Source organism: Harmonia axyridis, chromosome 6, assembly GCF_914767665.1.
Source record: "Harmonia axyridis chromosome 6, icHarAxyr1.1, whole genome shotgun sequence".
NCBI lineage: Eukaryota > Metazoa > Arthropoda > Insecta > Coleoptera > Coccinellidae > Harmonia > Harmonia axyridis.
The window spans coordinates 2,140,717-2,162,683 of record NC_059506.1 but is presented as its reverse complement, the minus strand read 5'-3'; the positions used below and the strand labels follow the sequence as shown (position 1 = coordinate 2,162,683).

The 21,967-nt window shown below is 33.8% G+C and overlaps 1 protein-coding gene across 1 annotated transcript in view; it reads right to left on the bottom strand.

Moving 5' to 3' along the window:
- The window catches only part of LOC123682569 (potassium/sodium hyperpolarization-activated cyclic nucleotide-gated channel 1-like), a 34,448-nt gene extending 16,355 nt beyond the window's left edge, over nt 1-18,093 (bottom strand). Inside the window, exons 1-4 of the mRNA XM_045621277.1 lie at nt 17,694-18,093; nt 15,249-15,470; nt 12,865-13,033; nt 246-537 (exon numbers count right to left, since the gene is read on the bottom strand). Coding sequence (XP_045477233.1) covers nt 246-537; nt 12,865-13,033; nt 15,249-15,470; nt 17,694-17,998 — 988 coding nt within the window. The 5' untranslated portion in view covers nt 17,999-18,093. The remainder of the gene's footprint in view (nt 1-245; nt 538-12,864; nt 13,034-15,248; nt 15,471-17,693) is intronic.
- Between the last annotated feature and the right edge of the window lie 3,874 nt (nt 18,094-21,967).

Genomic DNA, 21,967 nt, shown 5'->3' with positions numbered 1-21,967 from the left:
ATTTCCTGAACATTACTCAAAAATAAGAAACTGAACAAACTTTATTCAAACATTAATTTTTAATATCTCGAAAACTGAAAGAGGTATGAAGTTATCGGAAAAAAGTCTCATTTTGACCTGATAAATAAGCCTCTGAAATCTTGATACTAAATTTTGAAACACCCTCTATAATAATTGAGTCACTGAGTCATCCGGAATTCATTAAACTATATAATTCCTTAGAATACTTAAGTAGGTCATCTTACCCAGAAGAAAAGCGTTCATCAAATTACCGCAATGCAACAGAATGAACTGATGAAATATGATAAAGATCCTGGTGGTCTCCAGGCCGTAATGGTGCGGTTTGATGAGGAACACCGTCCTCAGACTGCAGTACATCAATTTCACGAAGATGCTGTAGTTGAGAGACCACAAATACAGGCCGCTCACTATCCACAATTTGCTCAGGAAGGCGAAATAGGTCGCATATTCGATGAAGATGGTGAAAACCATCAACCGGTTTAGGAGTATCCTCTTATGGTTCTCCAACTTGATTATCTGTGGTTAATGAAGTTAATGGGTGAAGTGGTTTTTTTTTCAACTTATCGCGAAGCAGTTCGGTGATAGTCCGGGAGTCAGGTGCAAATTTGGTTGATTATTTCCTCTCGAAAGATACTTGGTGAGATGCATCAGATAATAGTAATAAAAAGCCTCGTGAACGTCAGCTACGACTCGGTTGGGGGGAGAGCGGCGACAGCCCCCCAAACACGCAGAAAAAAAAAATACATTCAGTCACTTCCTCCCAACTGAAAATTTGTCAAATTGTAGCTAATCCAATATCTAGACGAAAAAATACAATCAGCTGGCTATAGCATAGTTTATTATACGTCAGCTGGTGCCTCAAACATGAAAAAAAAATTAAATTTTCAATGACAGCTCTGACAGCGACTCTGATACTGAATCAGAGAGTGGAAGTACCTAAATATTATTGTGCAACATGTGGCGAAAGTCCTTTTCTCGCGAGTGTGGCACTCTCTGATTCATTATCAGAGTCGCTGTCAGAGCTGTCATTGAAAATATTTTTTTTCATGTTTGAGGCACCAGCTGACGTATAATCCACCATGCTATAGCCAGCTGATTGTATTTTTTCGTCTACATATTGGGTTAGCTACAATTTGACAAATTTTCAGTTGAGAGGAAATGACTGAATTTTTTTTTTCTTCGTGTTTGGGGGGCTGCCGCTGCTATCCCCCCAGCAGAGTCGCAGCTGACGTTCACGAGGCTTTTTATTACTATTACCTGATGCATTCTACTAATTACCGTTTGAGAGGAACTTGGTCATGTATATCTGTTACTGGCTCCCGGACTATGATGAAAGTAAACTGAAAATATACCCCTTAAATGCGTTGAGATGTGTCACTTCGTTGATACTTGAAGGATAATCAAGTTTCAAATTATGTGTGTCTCATTTTAAAACGGAACGATTATCTGTGGCTAATGAGGTAAATGATTGGAGTGCCTTTTTTTCAACTTCATACGAGGCGGTTCAATAATTTTTTATCCCAAAGTGAATACCTGCATATGTGTTGAAGTATTTCAGTTGGCACTTTACTTTTCATATAGGAGCTCTAACCTGAGTTCCTGAGACATCACTGGTACAATTATTACAAGTAATTGACGACCGAATCATCACTCAGATTTAGACATTTAATGAACATCAATAAATGAAGGAATTAATTAAGTGAAGGGTTATCCAATAAGATCTCATTTCGACAGATAATAGACAATATAAAAGGTTCTCCAATGAGATAACTCGTTATCTGGGCAGCTGTCAAAACTTTCTTTTGGCATTGGACAAGTGAAAATTACGCCGTTATCAAAAATGGAACGATACACGCTTCAACAACGCAATGAAATTGTTTAAATTCACTACAAAAATGGTGAAAATGTTGTAGGAAAATGTTGTAGTCACAGTTCGCATAACAAAATCACCTTTGGGTCGTCGTGAAGCAACTTATCGGTCAGTAATAGTGACATGGGTGACAGTGAAAATGGTGACAAAATTTTAGCTGTCGGTATAAATTCTAAAATTAGTACGCTTTCTTTTACGCTAAACAACATCGATTTATATTAGGTTTTCACTATTATTCATTTTAAAAAGTTCGTCATTGGAAGTACTTTTTTATAATTTTTTTCGAAATAAAAAAAGGAATTAATTTTTTTTTTTTTTGAAAAATAAATATATGCATGACATTACTCTTCTAACAAACATTCATTTTTTCAATGAATTTTGACATAACAATAATATACAAAAAGTTTTATCGAAAACTGAAAATGCGGTTTTCATGAAATTAGAAATAAAAAGTTAAAAACGTATTTTGAATTCTTGCATGTAGTAGAAAAGACGGTAAATCAGAGGAACGCTTGAAATTGCTTTACTCGACTTGAAAAGTGGTGAAATCTCAAAATCGCTGAAGAGACAGGAGCAGTTGAACTTTGGCAGATCACGAGGAAGTCACGTGGTATAAACCCCTCCTAAGGCTTTTAAAAATCAGTTAACACAAAACCTCAAGTCGGTCGATTACCAGCAACACGTATCTTCAATGATTGGGTCCTTGAATTGCATAAAAATGATATGGATTTTCTCGAGAAAACATTTTCAGTGATGAGCCCATTTTCACTTTGGAGTCTACGTTAATAAGCAGAATTAATGCATTTGAGGCTCTGATTATATATACCCAATTGTCCCAAGTGTTGAGACACTTGGGACAATTGGGAATATTGAGCTGTTGGGACAAATTAGTGATGTGAAGAATCTAAACCGTTTGCGTCGCTCAAGAACAACTGAGAATAGAGTGCTGTTGACGAAAACTCAGGTTTGTCGAATCCTCGTCGGTCTTCACTATTGAGGCAAGAACAAGAGCTGGTCGATCACCAACAACGTCGTATCTTCGCTGATTGCGTTCTTGAAATGCATGAAAATGATCCCTATTTTCGTCGAAAAATCATCTTTAGTGATGATTTTTTATGGTCAGAAATGTGAAGGTCTTTTTTCCAACAAGGCGGCGTTACGAGTCACACAAGAAATGAAACAATCGCAATTTTCCGAAAAGAGTTTCGTGGCCCTGTTATTTCTCAAAGAAGTGATCACTATTGGCCACCGAGATCTTTAGATTTAACACCTTCAGACTGTTTTCTTTGGCGTCACGTGAACTATAAGATCCATGACAATGCGATATAATAAAAACAAGACCTTGAAGCTGAAATTCGGGAAGTTATCGATGACATACAGCCCCAAAAGTGCGAATTGGTCATGGAAAATTTCTTGAAAAAGATATGCTGCTGCAACCGTAGCCTTGGTGGTTTCTTAGTAAATATCGTTATCCATTATTAATGGCATTCGTCTCTACAATGAAATAAAACATTGATTTCTCTTGAAATATAAATACTTTTTTTTATTATCAAAATAAAACCTCTTCTTTCAAAACCCTTTGCCGACGAAAAATAATGATAGAAACAATATAATTTCATTTTATCTCATAACTCGCTCTGCTCGCCGAAGGGGCTCCGCCCCTTGGACCCCGTCACTATGCCGGTAGATCCTTCACTGGGTATCCGGCTAGAAAATAAAAGCTTTTTTTCCGAAACCTTGTATCGTTAGCTGATTTCAGACGATTCACTCGGTATACTATGCTGGTTCTAGGTTGGAATTCTATATGATTTTTTTCCTAGAATATACCGTTTCGCCCTTGCTCACATGAAAATATTTGATGCAAATCCTAACTTTTCATGATGACAAATCAAGGGCGGTCCTAGCCTTAAATTTTGAGGGGGTTCGCCATTTTGGGCTTCGAGTTTTTCTATGGGACCAAATCCCATATTACACCGATATCAAGCCTAACCTCTCAAAAATATTTATATTTAGATATTCATATGAATATTTATATAAGGCGTACAACTTTGCTTCCGCCGCGGCAACGGCGCGCCGTTTTGCAATAGATGGCTGTAACGGTAAGTGGTAGTAGAAATAAATATAACGTAGATGTCACACAATAAGTTTAGGTATTTGTGAACATAACGCCATCGACATGTTAGTCGATTTGTATCTGCATCATAAAGTTATTCACGATTAGCTGCCATACGTCCCGGTACGCCGGGACATGTCCCGGTTTGGACCATTGAGTCCCCGTGTCCCGGTTAGTTATTCAATTGTCCCGGTCAGTAATTTGACCGTTATGAGATTCATATTTCCTTATATAGTGTAGGTGAGACAAAATTTGTTTTCATGGAATCTCAACGGATTCCAGTAATCATAAATCTGAAATGCTGTTTCCGTTGCTCAAACATTATTTTTCAGAAACCGAAGGATTGAAAATAAAATTATTAAAATTGTTCAAAAAAATAGTCTTATGCAATCACTTTATTTTATATTGAATCCTTAGAGTACCTTAATATTTCCATATAAAATATTTTCGCTGTCAGTGCGGTACTTACTTCGAAGTAAAATAAAGGCGAGTTTTTTTTTAATTCGACAATGAAACTATCGGTTGTCCAGCGCATAGACTTCACAATACTGCTTCCACTTCCGCCGATATGATTTTAATTTCTGTGCATTCTATTGGTCTTAAAATTTTCAAATATTTTTCGATATGAAAGGTTTTCGTGAGTATGCAGAAACAACTTACAGCAATGTTCTTTCTTATTCTAGAATTCGATGGCTTTCACTAGTTCTAGCTATTGAACGCTTGCTGAAGCTATGGGTGCCATTGAAAAAAAATTTCTTAGCTGAAAAAAAGGCCTTAAAAGCTGTAACCGATTTTTTTTGACTCTTTATTAGAACTTTATACGCTATTTCTACACAGTCAAGCATTTCTGATTGACAAACCGATTGAAAGTATTGAAAAATCATTAATTACTGTTATTAAAGATTAAAGTAAAAATTAATTGAGAGGATAGGTACTAAGAAAGAGTTGAATGGAAGATTACTAAATAACTATTTCGGAAACCAAACAAGACAAGTCTACAGGGTGGCCACTTTTTTAATGGGTTTGTATTGGTAGCTTTTAAGCCATAAGAGTTAGAAGGTCGGTCAAATGCAGAAAAAATTGCATGCATAGAAGCATTATAAAGCAGTTCAAACAAATCGAGATTATCAGGGCCGGTTATTGAGATATCATAAAAAAAGTAAATTATGTCATTTTGATTTTTCTTTTTTTCCCACTTTATTTAAAATATTATCAAAAAATGTTACATGAATTTTTTATTCGACAGTAAATTATCCTCAATTTGACGTATTCAGATTTCGTATCCAGCGTTTCGAACTCTCTGGGACACCCTCAACCTCATTTTTTTCAATACGGACCTGCATATTTTATGACATTTTTCGAAATAACTTTTAACGCTGAATTCAACGATATATCACACAATGTCATTCAAAGTTGATTTTCAGATGATTTTGACCCTCATCCAAATTTAATGGTGTGTATGTAAGAAAAAATAAGTTTATTAACGATATCAATGTTCTGACCCAAATTCAATCGAACCCAGAAAAAAATCGAGAACTGTGGCCAGTGAATGGAATTTTTCAAAAACTGCTGTTAATAAAATAGTCAACAGACGCGAATACAATGATTTCAAATTTGAATACCAAGCCTTGCACAAATTATATCGTAATGATCTCAAAATAAAGTTCGATTCTGTAATTTGTTTCAACGGAACAAATGACAAATACAACAATAGTGATACCTCGCGAGAAAATTGAGAATGTTTCGAAAGGTATTCAAGGAGACCAAACAAGCAAATGTATAAGAAGTATGGGTTCCAGAACCGTAAAGTGTACCTATTTTACAAAATGGTGGACATTTCAAACACTTACTTCATTAATTTTCATTTACTTTCGAATAATCATCTGATTTTTCTTTCGTTAAATGATACTTTCGTTTAATTATTATGAATTGAAATATTTAAATGATTATTATAAAAGAAGAACCAAGAAACCAGTATACTGGTTTCTTGCTTTGATTCTAATATGTTCCATTTAGTTCAAGATGGGTAAGTTGACTTTCTTATCGAAATTTATTGCATATTGCATGTTGCCAATTAAACTGAATAAAGGTAATACAGATCCGACCCAAAGAAAATTGGATAAGGGTCAAAATCACCTGAAAATCTACTTTGAATGATATATCGTTGAATTCAGCGTTAAAAGTTATTTCGAAAAATGTCATAAAATATGCAGGTCCGTATTGAAAAAATTGAGGTTGAGGGTGTCCCAGAGAGTACGAAACGTTGGAAACGAAATCTGATTACGTCAAATTGAGGATAATTTACTGTCGAATAAAAAACTCCTGTGACATTTTTTGATGATATTTGAAATAAAGGGGGAAAAAAAGAAAAATCAAAATGACATAATTTACTTTTCTTTTATCTCAATAATAATGCTTCTATGCATGCAACTTTTTTTCCATTTGACCGACTTTCTAACTCTTATGGTTTAAAAGTTACCAATACAATCCCATTAAAAAAGTGGCCACCCTGTAAACTTGTCATGTTATGAGTTTCCATACAGTTTTATAATACGTCATAATCTCAAACAATTTATTAATATGAATTTCTACCAAGTAAAGACCGATCCCATCAAGAAGATCTGGGCATACTGGCAACGTTGCAGATTATTTGGCATTTGACAGACGTTACGTATTGAACATAATTGCCGCCACCGGATGTAAACAATGAATAAAATAGTAGTTTTTGACGAGAAAAAGCCATTTTTTTTTTAGGGAAAAGCTTGAAATGTGATTAATTAATCATTTCTAACGAGAATCAGTTGATAAAATACAAGAAAACTAGCTATTAATGTGGATAACCTCACCTTCATCAAGCCAATTTTACAAATTAAAAAAAAAAAAACCAGCAGGATTGAGGAATTTATGTCACCGGATTCGTGATCTAATACCCAAAATTAGAAAGTAAGCAAAATTTCATCACTTTTGAATCATTATCAAAATTAATTCTATATAGTAAACATTCACCTGTTTTTCTTTTCAGAAGATGGATTATTATACAGGATTTGGATGGATAATTATACAGGATTTTTATTTGTGGAATATCAATTAGAAATATCTAGAGATGTTGGACCAATTCAAGTCTGAAAATTGAGATTAAAGCTTCAAATTATTAACTAATTTGTAAAGAAATACACAATATTTGATCAACTATTATATAGGGTGTATATATTTGAAGTAGTAATTAGTCATTTTTGGAGAAATGAGACATTTTGAAATCTGAAATTCTCATTTCTCTAGAAATGGCAATTTCTTTCTTATTTAAAAAATTTGGGAAAAATGCATAATCAAAATGTGAGAGTTATTATCAGTCAATAGAAATACTACCTGAAATAAAGAAACTGCATTCAATGTTTATTTTCAGTTTTGACAAATATTGAATTTACATAATCATTCGATAAGATCTATGAAAAGACCTACAGTGAAATGTTGTTTTAGGAATATTCAGTATAGCTGTAATAAACAAACTGAAAAGAGGCAGAATGAATAATAGATCTACCTTTCGGATACCCATATCTGAGAAATCAGGTTATAAGAAGTCCCTCATTTCCAAGGTTTATCAATACATTTTTCAGTTGAGCAGCAAATTATTCTTCTATTCCATATTTTGTGAAGAAATACAATATAATTGAACAATTTGAAGGACCTATTGGAAATTCCTGACGAACTAAGGAGTTTTTTAGTATCTGAAGATTGTATTGATGCTATGTTATAGAACGAGACTTGTGGCTCTGGGTTTTACTCAGAAGTGAATTAAACAGGGCAATTTATGTCCTATATAGTAAATAAAATTTTGATAGATAAAAGTTTCAAAAGATCAACAATTGATCATAGTATTTACATAAATCAAAAAATAACTGGCTTACTATTGTTGCATTGTACATGAATGACTTTTTTGTTTTAACTAATGTTAATTCTGAATGAATTTTCTGATAGAAAATTTTATGATAAAGAAATTAGGGGAAGCTAAAAAATGATTAGGGATGAATATTACTAGAAATTATGGAAAAGGTAGTAAAGCTATCGATTATATTCTTCAAATATGTATTGCAATAATTCAACATGTCTGATTGTGAACATGTGAAAACTAAATTGAATTTTGATTCAACAAAAGAGAGTTGTAATGATGAACCATATAAGAAATTAATAGGTTTATTAATATCTTCAGCAGTATTAACTAGTCCTGATATAGCATACTCTGTTAATTTCTTGAGTCAATTCAATAATGATCTCATTGTTGAACACTGGAAAAGTGCAAAATTCATTTCAAGATACAAAGATAATTGTTCAATTTTTACTTCAGTCAAAAGGAACTGAGTATTTGAAATCGGTACTAAAATTGTATCGGCCAATACTATTGACCCATATGGGTCAATAACTACATTGACTTGATTTTTTCAAATGTTAACTTTGGATCTGAATCAATGAATAATTTAATTCTTACCAAAATGAAAAGCAATGAATAAATCAGTAGGATAGCATTTTTGAAATGGCCATATAGCACCTATTCCTATAACGATTAAAAGATTGGAAACTTTAGTGAACAAATAGGTAGGTATCAACATTTTTATAAAAATTTGATCATTCATTCATGACATGGAAATTTTCAATAAATAGTTGCTTTTTAAAGTATTTCACCTTCATTGAATTGCTGGAAAATTGATACCAATTTCGAAAGTGACTGCCATGTTAAATTCTTCATATACTGAATGATCCTTCAAAATTTATTTCTGTCGTAACATTTTGACTAGTATTTCAACTGATATATTCCATACGTCATTGAAATCAATATCTTCAAAGTACTATTCGAAAGACTTATAATGGAATTTAGAAAAATATGTCTTTCTCAATTTCATAGTCATATATGATATGATGCATAAGTCCAAATTTAATTAATTCACATCTAAAGTGAATGTTATTTTTAGAAATATTCAGTATAGCTATAATAAACCAACTAAAAAGAGACATAATGAATAGACTTGCCTTTCAAATACCCATGGCCTATGTTACCTCATAAGCAATTACCTACAATATCTTATCTTGGTGAAACCTTTTTGAGAAATCAGGTGATAAGTTTGAGAGTCTCTAATTTCCAAGGCTTATTAATACATGTTTCAGTTGAGCGGAATATAATATAACAGGGTATAGGTATATAGTTGAAATTATTAGTATGAAAGAGTTGACTTATTCATTATAAATTCAACAGCACTGCACTCAAATTCTTCAAAAACGGGGTCACTTATATTTTTGCACTCCTCTGTCGTAAAAGTGTATATTTTAGATATTCAAAAAACTCATGGAAACTTTTGACTGTTATCTGACTAACTTGGCTCTTTTTTTTCCAGTAATAAAGCCAATTGTGAATTATCTATAAGGAGTCTTTCTATCTGTTTAATACTGTTTCATAGTAGCATAACTTTTACTCCAATCCAAGACTGAATTGATGAATGAAGCTTCTGTTCTCTTTGGTAGTTCCATCTTCTGTCGCAATAAATTCAAATTCTCACGAAAGGAAATGTAGTTTTATAGATTGTGGAAAATAAACGAAAAATTCCTGAAATAAAGTAACATTCATCCAATTAATTCCAAATAATACAAACCCTTCAAACAAACCTGAATTGAGGAAAATGCATTCGATGATATAAATGTTCATTTCCAAATTTTGACAAATATCTATCGAATTTTTGATTCGCCGTAGACTTTGCATTTTATCTGTCGGCATTTATTTAAATATTGAATAACAATTTTGGAAACTGCAAACTTTTTCAAGAACTTTCATATATCGAAATGGAATATTTATTATTAACATGACACTGACAGCCAAATTGTCCACAGATACCACAGAAATATGGGACTTGAAATGTCAAAATGATCCGAAACACCCCGTATACTCGAAAACCGCGGGGAGAATCGAAGGTTTGGGATTTTTCCCGGGATCTCCAGACGATTTTGAGGGGGGTCTTATTCTTGTCATTTTTGCTCTAGATGGTCCCGTTTGGGCTGTGATTTTACGTTTAAAGTTTGACGTATATGTGCAAGCGGTTTTATATATACTTAGACTAGAATTCATCTTCTTATTCTGTGCATTTTTTGTCCATTCATCTTTTTTTTTTGTCTTCCCGTTCTTCTCAAATATACTGACCGATCTACTAACGTTGATTATGTTTAGGAACATTTTGTTTACATTCTTTGTTTTCACATTTCTCCAGTAGGTATACTCGTGTTGTTTGTTTTCAAGTTTGATACCTTTTATCAATACTAGAATTTCGATTTTCACGTTGCCAATTTGTTTTTTCCAGATTTCATAATTTTACCTTTTACCTCTGTAGATCTTGGCTTTAAACCGTACCCAAATTTTGTTTCTCTAGTTAGATATTCTTGATTTCTGGTGAAATGCAAAATATTGAATATTTTCAAAATCTGCCTGTTTTATCGATTATACCCTTTTATGACACAGTTAATATCATAAAACCATCAGGTATACCTGCAGAACAACTTCTTCAAGTCATTTTTGTAGGATAACAAATATTTACTGTATTGAACTTAGGACGAATATACGTAAAATCAACTGAATTCCCATGACCAAGGGATACGTGGAGTTTCTTGACGGCAATAATTTTTCCTGTAATTGATTCTGGGAAAATATCATTCCAAGACACATCAGTGACCTCTAGACGGGAAAAAATAAAACCAGCTAAAGTTAAAAGTGATTTCAAGTATCATCCAATCGTTCAATTCAACCGAGTTGTTTCATTGCAAATACACAACATGTATATATCATTCAATTGAGGCTTTATTCTCAACACTATCCTCAAGAGCTTGAAGTCATTGTTATTCGAATTGGGAATGATTGATGATGAACCATTTGAATTTCATTTTTCACATCAAGCATTGGTTACAATTGCCATTCCGTTGATTCTCAGAATGAACATATTCAATTAGTATTGTTCCCTCTTGAGATTTGATCCAGAGGTCTATCAATCATTTTCCTGTAATTATTTTGACACCTATTTCGGGATTATGAATGATAAACGATACTCCTTCATATTGGATCAACGCCTATAGAAAATTTTGTTACCACTTATTTAATAACGTGACATTGTGAATGCCGCTATAGATATTATCAGGTCCCTAAAAGAGTTCTTACAGATTAGGTACCCGTACCACAGTTAAGTTCTCAGTGGTTCATTTGAGAAGCATATTTATACCATTTATATCCTTTTTATTTGCCTCTTTGTTCAAGGCATACAACATTTGTGACAATGCGTATTTTTTATGGAATATCGTTAAAATGTCATATTCAAACCTTCTATATGACAATAAAAAATGTCAATTTCCTAAATGAAACAAATAGATACATATTTAAAATTTGAAGTAATTCGTTTGTATTGGTTCACAAGGCAACATGGACGGTAGATTATAAATGTATAGAAAAAGACATAAAATCGATTTTGCTGATTAGATGAACAAAAATAACTACATTAGCTTAGGGTAGGAGCCAAGGAAAAGGGAAAGAAGAGCATAAACTTGAAATGAAAATCGAAACAAAATAAAATATTTGGTTATCTTGACAAAGAGCAAATAATATACTAGTGTTCGTTGTTCATATAGACGCTATCCTACTAGGAGCTGTTGCCGATTTGTACAGCCGAAATTAAGTAATTTAAAAAATAATTTTTGAAAAATAAATTGGAATGATATGTTTTGCAGAAAGAGGTTTTATGTAAAGGATGTTTTTTTTAGAACTATAGAACTTTAAATTGCAATAAAATAACGATGGATTATTCGATTGACATGAATTTTATTTATCCGCAAGATAATCTTATGGCATTACATTTTTAATATGATTTCTGGCATATGACCGCCACGGCTGGCTCGGATGTAGTCTAATCTGGACGTCCAATTTTCGATGACTTTTTCCAACATTTGTGGCCGTATATCGGCAATTACACGGCGAATGTTGTCTTCCAATAGTCAAGGGTTTGTGGCTTATCCGCATAGACCAATGACTTTACATAGCCTCGCAGAAAGTAGTCTAGCGGTGTTTAATCACAAGATCTTGGAGGCCAATTCACAGATCCAAAACGTAAAATTAGGCGGTCACCAAACGTGTCTTTCAATAAATCGATTGTGACACGAGCTTTGTGACATGTTGCGCCGTATTGTTGGAACCACAGCTCCTGGACATCATGGTTGTTCAATTCAGGAATGAAAAAGTTAGTAATCATGGCTCTATACCGATCACCATTGACTGTAACGTTCTGGCCATCATCGTTTTTGAAGAAGTACGGACCAATGATTCCACCAGCCCATAAAGCACACCAAACAGTCAGTTTTTCTGGTTGTAACGGTGTTTCGACATGCATTTGAGGATTAGCTTCACTCCAAATGCGGCAGTTTTGTTTTGTTGACGTAGCCATTCAACCAGAAGTGCGCTTCATCGCTAAACAAAATAAAATGGACGTAGTGCGCGATACGTATTCCGCACAGAACCATTATTTTCGAAATGAAATTGCACTATTTGCAAGCATTGTTCAGGCGTGAGTCTGCCAAACCAAACTGAGAATAAATCACTTGACAGCTGTTGAATCGGTCGCCATCTTGAACAGTAATGCCAACTTAAAGTTATATACCTCGAAAAAAAACACCCGTTACAAATCTATCAGGCCTAATAATTTTAATTTTCACGTAGTGTCAGTTCAGTTCAGTCAATCGTATTCCCAACTTCTATTTTTTAATTTTTTTCGGAAAAATTAGATGTCCTTATGATATCACATACGAAAAAGCTTAAAATTCTAAGGAAACAATAATAGAAACTTACATCCATCAGGTTATCCAGATACTTGATTGCTGTAAAAAGTCTGACCACTCTCACATAACGATTAATGGTCCAATACCATTGATGGAATGATCTTCCGGCTAATGCAATGATATGCGTCAATGGCAGGGTGGCAATGAAATCAAAAATGAAATAGCCGAAAAAGTAATGCCTGAAATGAAACGCTCAGTTCAGTTTCGTGAGAATATATTGATGCGTGTAATAGTATATTGTGTACCAACAACGGTAAGAATGTTTTACCGATCGAAAACAATTGTTTTTCTGAAGAAGAATTGTTTCAGATAGGATTACTTCAACTTCAAAGTTCGTGATTCTCATGAAGTATATCGCTTGACCCCATTATTTTTCCCTTGATTTGAATTACAGGCCAATTGAAAATCCCCGGTAGTAAAACACATTTTTTTTGGCAAAATTCGATTTTATTATTCAACATAGTGGCTTTCGAGGGCGATACAGCGATTATAGCGATCCTCCAACTTGTCGATACCATTTTTGTACTACGATTTGTCGTTTAAAAGTAGGCCTCAGTTTGGGCGATTATTTCTTCATTGGCGCTAAATTTCTTTCCAGCGAGCAAATGAGTTATTTTTTAAAAGGAACACCCCTTATATTTTTGCATATTTTCAATGCTCTTCAATACCTCTATTCATGACGCAAAATATTAGGGATCTTACGGTACGGATCTTATTCAGAAAAAAATTTTCGACGAAACAAAAGTTCGGTAAAAGCCCTTTCCGATTTTAAGAAGCGCTAGAAATATGAATTTGATCAGAATTTCTTTCAACTTAAGAATTTGCCTGGTCATCATTCCTAAATGATCAACTTCTCTTATACAGGGTGTCCGTTATCAATGTCCAAATATGAATAATTTAAAATTGTTTCTTCTCGAGTTTTTTAAATATATCACCCTGTATTTCTTTTCATGATGATGTACACAGTTTGAAACCTTACATTTTTTCAGAAGTAATCAAAGGGCTATTTTCACTCCTGCGTCCTGCAGGCACGAAAAAAGGAAATCAGAACGGAAAATGTTATTCAAATATTGGATATAAAAACAAACGGGCGTTGAAAAAGACAAAGAAAAATTGTGTTAATGATCTAAGAGATTTTCAAAGTGTCGTCCGCCTTCTCTGGAACACAAAGCGATCCGATCGTTGAATGACCCACTAACCCTCATCAGCATGGCTGGAGTAATGCTTCGGAAAGCAGTCACAATTCTCTCTCGCATATTGGAAGCTGTTGTTGGAACTTCATCATACAAGTTTCCCTTTATGTTTCCCCCAAAAAAAAAATCCATTTTGGTGAGATCTGGTGATCTAGCAGGCCATCTTGTCGGTCCGCCCCTACCAATCCATCTATTTGGAAACTGTTGGTCCAGTAAATCCCTCACAGAAAAAGAATAATGGACGGGTGCTCCATCATGCTGAAACCATATCTCATTTCGTATTTCCGTAGGTAACACTGCTAATATTCCGGGAAGAATGTTCGGAATGAAATTCAAATATGCAGCTCTATCTAAATTTCCTTCGAAAAAATGTGGGCCTATCGCATGATTGCCGATTACTGCACCCCAGACATTCATTTGTTGTTGATTGTCTATTTCCCTTATAACTCTTGGATTTTCTAAAGAGTAATAGTGAAAATTGTGCCTATTGACAGCTCCGGAATTGTGGAAGGTTGCTTCATTACTGAATAAAACAAATTCAAAAAATGTAGGGTTCTGTTCAATTTGAAAACTTGCCCAGTGACAGAAATTCAGACGGTTTTCAAAATCACTATCTGTAGGCGCCTGGTGCAGCTGAATGTGGTAGGCATGATACTTATTCTTTTTAAGGATTCTTTGAACTGAACGCCCGCCTTGATAAATACATGAATTATAAGATTTGGTATTTATTTACCAACTCTGTAGCGAAAATTAATAAAGATTCGACAAACTGGTTAAGCATCACAAAAAAGCAGTAGGACTACAAGAAACACCCTGTATCTCGAAAACAAAGCGTTTGCGGGCTTATGTTTATGGGCCATTTTATTTTTGAAATTATCCAAGGAATCTTCCATTTTCCTTCGTAATTCCAATTCAGGAACACCCAGTATAAGAACAATCGAATTGGTAATAAAAAAATATTTAGAGTATTTTGGTTCAAACTTCGTTATCAAACCTCTTTTTCTCACATTATAGAGTAAACAATGTCATCAAGAAACTTTTTTCGATTACCCCCCTAAGAAAAAAAGAGATCTACGCCCTTGCCTTCAACTAAACTAATAAAGCTTTGAATGACAGATCTGTTTGATATATGCCACAGGGCTATGAAGTCTGGAACACTACACGGATAACACAGTATAATGAAGTCAAACATTAAACATACCTTAGAACTAGCTTCAAATTCAGCACCACTATCTCCTTATTCTTATCGTGATAACCAGTAAAACAATTGATTACCATATCAATTATGCATACTCCATTCAAAAGATGATAATAGGTATTGCTCCAGCTTCTTTTCATTGGATTCAAGACATTGATACCGTACAAAGGCATGTAAATCATTGTTGTTAAAAATATGAAAGCCATAAAAATCTCCCAGTAAAATCTGAAAAAAACGTGCAATTCTAGGAATTTTTTACTTTTATCATTATGATTTACCCATGAGAGCTCGATTTATTTCTTTTTCAATAAGAACAAGTCCAAGCAACAAGCATGTATACAGCGAGAACTTACAACCCTAGTCAACAAAATTTATATGCCAATATGAACTTAGCTGTCAACTACGGTCTTTCGACTTTCGCCCAAATCCAACTATAACTTTTAACCAGTAGTAGCGTTAAAACAAAGGGTATCTTTCATAATTTGGACACGGAAAATCGTCAGCCAAGTTGACAACAATCATAGAGTAATAAACATAAATACAGGGACTATACGCAATTTTTACATATCCCCAACATGGTTAGATTACATTGTCGAATTGTGATATATTTTCAAATCCACAATTTCACTATATTATTATGAATGTATATTATTCAAATTTTGTAGAAATTAGTAAAAAACATATAAATAATCAGATTGATGGAAGGACACTACTCTTGTTATAGGAAGCTCAATTTTTCTGTGTTCATCAACAGTTGAAACCATAGAAATATTGAGACTCTTAGATGAATAAGGGTTTTTGACCATTTTCTATTATTTATATTGGTACAAATCATACGATGTTATATACTTTTGAAATCAGAATATATTGAGCTTTCAAAAAATGGCACAGAAATCTAGTGTACCCATTTGAAAAAACATAACTTTGGGTCATAGTGTCGTAGTTAAAAACCCTTTTGAAAAGACGAGCACGCCACTGGATTCTACGTAAAAAAGTGCCTGTATGATGTATTAATTTCAGGGCTCTATCATCAGTATTAGCGGAGATATAAATATTTTTCGATATCGCCATTTTTTCAATTTTAGCTTATAACTCAAAAACAAAAGAAGATGGCCGAAAATGAATACTGCCCTTGTTAGTTTCTCAGAAAAAAGGACCAAGAAACGGGTATCAGATTTTGTCTTTCTTCTCTGGTTTAAAAGTTGTAGTGCTAAAACATCGAAATTTGCCCACCCTGTACATATATTATATTGAATGAAATATATTTCTTTGAGTGATTCTCAATTAAGTATGCAAATTTTCTTAATTGTCGAATTTATAGTATGTAGAATATTCATTTTTTTTTGTATCTACTTGCTGAAATCCAAGGTTTGGCAACTTTTGCTTTCCTAGGGTCTACCATTGTTTCACGTCGTTTGGCGTGCTTGAAGTTTGTTTTCTGAATTTCTGATATATTTAGATATTCATCTCAAAATATTTTGAGTTGATATGAAACCTTGATTCACTATGGGACATAAGAAGTCCGTTCTTAGTGGAGAAACTCGCGAAATGAGTGAAATTTCGTATCACTGATATGATTTCATTTTCGCGCACTTCATATTGAATTTGATAGTTCATGTTGGGGACAAAATTTGCTCACTTAAAATGACATATGCTCCCTCTATCTATGTTTATTACTCCACCGCATAATACATAATATCTGGTAATTGGAGATGAAAGTACCAGGCTCGAATTTGAGTCTTTTTTCATCCAACTTACTTTACCAGTACCAGATCTCTTTCTACTTCAATGTTTCAAATGAATTAGGTATGAGCATCATTGGCAAAAAAGAAAAATTGAGATATTCGATAAAATGCCTGGGGCACATACAGCATCGTTTTCAGTTATATTTTTCGTTTTGTGGTTGTCTCAACTGCCTTTCAATCCTATCATAATTTCAACAAACGTCAATAAATGTTGATATAATGTATAATTTAGTGAAATGATTTGCAGCATTGTTCTCAATTTCTCTTAATTTTGGGGGTGTTAAATCGATTTCTTCAAACATAATTCATGAATTCAATGAGTAATTTCAAATTATTTGAATTCGATACGTACGATACAAATTCAAATTGCGTAATCTGTCAATTTTCGTTACAGTCACACCAACTGCCAAGATACAATACAAAAGTCACTAGGATGTATAATTTGAATTTTGATTGAATTTCGGCAATATTTTACAAAGCTTGACTGAAATAGAGAAAATATCGTCTAATACTCGTTGCAGAAGGTAATTCCAACACTTTTTCGCATTCGTGTTGGAATAGGAGCCCATTCTGCAACTTGTTTTAGAATATACTATTTTCTCATCGATTCAGTGATCATGTTAATATGAGTGACCTACAGTAAGTTCGAAAGGCCTTTTGGTCATCTTATTAAAAAGTAAATTAGTATTATTTCATATTTCACCTGAAACTGCTGAATGGATGAATGGTCCAATAAAAATAACGCAGATGTCTCTGTTTCTCCATTCCAATTCTCAAAGTGGACCTAAATACCAACTTAGTCCTGGTGAGTTTTTCGGAAATCAAAAATAGTTGCTTCAATTTTCTTCTCAAAAGAACGAAATATCCATCATTTAGGTACATGGACAAATAATCTTCGGCCAAGGGCAAAGCGCAGTCATGATTGTCGATTGGCCGATAATCCCTGGCAATTCTAACATTTCGATCTTTCGCTACTCTACCAGCACGAACTTTTTGTCTAGTTATCATCTTGCTTTACTTCTAGGGAACACGTGAAAGCGTTAAGGTGACTTATGTTTGACATTTGATAAAGTCGAGTTTTTACATGGCTGACTGATTTGCCCCAATTGAGATGCATAGAAAACCTGGTGTGTCTATTTATACCTGTAAAACTTTCAGACAAAACGGGAGATTTTTCAGATTTATACCTACTTGATTTCAAGGGATCGCGGTCTGTTTCAGATGGCGCATACATCGTTTGCATTTGACATTTCTCTCAATTCTCGACTCTCGTGAAACAAAGGCGTAGATCTTTTTTTTTGGGGGGGGATAATCGAAAAAAAAATTTTTGACGACAACTTCTATTCATATCTGTAATGTTAGAAAACAAAAGTTTGATAATGAAGTTTGAACTAAATTACTCGAAATAATTTTTGTTGTTACTAATTCGGTTGTTCTTACCTTATACTGGGTGTTCCCAAATTAGAGTTACGAAGGAAAATGAGAAATCACTTGAATAATTTTGAGAAAAAAAAGTTTCATGAATATGAGCACACAAACGCTTTCCTTTCAATAAACAGATTGTTTCTAGTGTGTCGTACAATTTATCAAATATTTTTTAATATTCGCTACAGATTGAGTAAATAAATACCAAAACTTATAATAAGGCATTCATTAGAGCTTACTAGCAAGATCTTTATAATAATTTGGATTTTCCTGAGGATTACTAGAGATTTTTTCTCGAAATCGATAGCAGATACGACAAAACTATAACAAACCAAAAAGTGTAGTACTGGATCAGAGTTTTTTCCACATTTTTCTAAACTAACAGCCATTCACCAAAATATAGTTTTGGAGGAAGGAAGCAGGCATCCTTCCAAAAAAATATCACCCTGTAGATTTGCATTCAAAATGAGCATATCACATGGTGAAAACTTTAAACGGGCCGGCCAATTCAAATTAAATATCTTGTGAAGGGAAGGTTATTCGAGAAAAAACTTAAACTTTAACACATGTATCTCAAAACAAAATGTTTGGGGACTCATATTACAGAACTTTTTTTCTTAAAATGATCCGGAAATCTGTCATTTTCATTTGTATCTCCAATTTAGGAACACCGTGTAATTACCCCCAGTATCCCCCCATTTCTACGCTCTTGTCGTGAACTTTGAGTATAGAACAATAATATTTTATATTCTATGGTCTGTCATTATATTCCATTCATTTGATAAAAATTCGATATGAACTGAATTGCAATTTATTGTGAATGTTTGCAGTGTCTAAAATCAGTATTTCCTTTTCAAACGGCACCTGGCAGATAGCGGGAATTCGAAAAATTTGAAGAGCGCCACCTTATACAACTCTGGTGAAGCAGGACACCAAAGCAACAGGTGGGTCTCTCAAAAAGTCTGAAACAAAATCGGATCAGTAAACACACCAGGGATTCTATGCATCTTAGCCCCAATCCTCTAGTTTCTATGATCCAAAATAGCGAAATCAGAGAGAGGTGTATAAGCTTCACTGATAATCTAGATGATGACGAACGGGAAACATAGACAATTTTAGAAGAAAATTAAAAAAATTAACTTATATTTTCGTGGCCACAAAATGGAGTTGAGATTTTGGGTTTGAACATACAATATTAAGCTTCGTGCAAAATTTCAATTCGATCAAATAATCAGTATTGAAAAATTATAAGAAGAAAATTTGTTAGAAAACCCCAAAACTTCCGTGAAAACAATAAAAACAAATAAATGATTTGATCGAGCAAATCACCACGATAAAAGTTCTATTAAAAACACCGTTACAATTGGTTTGAACAAACTAAAAAATATCCTTTTTCTTTTGTGTTTTATTCTTCACTTTTTATTGCGCACACAATTTTTTTTTATAAGGGCGTGGTATAATTTATAATTATGACCGATCGGTAGATCGGCGAAGCTCTGATCATAAATTCATGTAACTGAATGTCTCATCACATTTAGAATTAACTAATTAATGAATGTTAATGTCATTCAATGAACATAATACCTCTTAAACTTTTCACCATTTCATAATCTGATGTTCAAAATTTCACACCATTTTTTTTACGTTAGTTTGTACCGTAATAGGATAGAGCTGAAAAAACAGTTAACAACATCAATGACTAATGGCTACTGGATATAAAATCTTTTATGATAATCGAAAATTGAGATTTATATCTCAATTTAAATATTGAAAAGATTAACTTCGCGGCTATATGAGAATAATTATATTTTTTGATCGTTAAATCAACATGTGGAGAAGCGGCATTTGAAATAAGTATGGATTCAACCAGAAGTTGTTAAATGCATAATGAATAAATTTTATCAAGAATAATATTACCCACTTCATCAAGGGCTGAATAATTTCTAACGGATTTTCAATAAGTGAATAGTAATTTGAACTGAAATAATGTGATCGTCATCTTGAAGATCAAAAAAATATATCTTTTTTCTGTTCTCAACGAAATCACCTTGTGAAAAATTTGGAAAAGTATTTACATGGATCAAATTTTGGCTGTTGCGACAAGCTAACAGTATGAAGAATCTAAATCGTGTATGTAGCACAAGAACAATCGAAAATAATGCTACTGTCGCTCGAAGTGTTGCCGAAAACCCAAGTTTGTCGATATTGGAAATAAGGTATTCCACAATCGGACAAGACTCAGTACTCAAGGTTTTTAAAGTTCAGTTAACACGAAAACTCAAGCCGGTCGATCACCAGGAACGTAGTATCTTCGCCGTTTAGGTCGTTGAAATAATAATAATAATAATAATAAGAAGACTTGACAACTGAGTTCATTAGAAGAATCAACAAAATTTTAAAAACAAACCTCAACAGCAAGAACATGACGAGAGCTATCAATACAAATGCATGTTCAATTCTTACATACTCTTTCGGTATCATTCCATGGACCAAAACAGATAAAGAAAACCTGCAACGCAAAATGAGAACCTTGATGACGAAAGCACACAAGCACCATCCGAAAAGTAGCATTGAGAGGACGATACTGCCGAGGAATGAAGGAGGCAAAGGTCTGCTAGACATCATGGAACTTGCCCATGGGCAAATTGAATGCCTACGAACATACTTCAAAGACAAATCAGGCATGTCAGAGATCTGCAAAGTACTGTGTGAAGCAGACGAATCAACACCTTTACAACTGCACAAGGAGCAATTGTCATACAACCACCAGACAATCCAAGAAAAACTGCAAAGATGGAGAGAAAAGCCCCTACATGGACGACATTTCAACGAGGTGAACCAGGATCATGTCAACATTGAAGCGTCGAACTATTGGCTCACATCAGGTGCGATGTATCCAGAAACGGAAGGATTTCTTTTAGCCATCCAAGATTAAGTGATCTCAATAAGAAACTACTGCAAGCATATCATAAAGGATCGAACTATTACTGCCGATCGATGCCGTTATGGGTGTCCAACGAATGAGACAATCCAACATATCACGGGAGGATGTCAAATGTTTGCAGGAAATGAATATAAAGAGAGACACGATGCAGTAGGAAAGATACTACACCAAGAAATGGCAACTAAATTAACACTAATTCATTCTGAAAAAGTGACATACTACAAGTACCGACCGGAAACCATCCTGGAAAACGAACGCTATAAACTGTACTGGGATCGTACAGTGTTGACTGGTAAAACAATCCCTCACTACAGGCCAGATATATTGCTAGTTGATAAACATCAAAAGGCAGCAATACTCATCAACGTAGCAATACCAAATAACAACAACATGCGTCAAAAAGAGGTCGAAAAAATTTATAAATATAGGGACATCGAATTTCAGATAAAGCGCCAATGGGGAATGATATCAACGAGAACTATTCCAAATATCATCTCAACAACAGAAATAGTACCCAACAATCTCAAGAGAAATATCAAGCAACTAGGACTTAGTGAGTATATATGTAATATAATGCAAAAAGCTGTTCTGTTAGGTACTATAAGGAC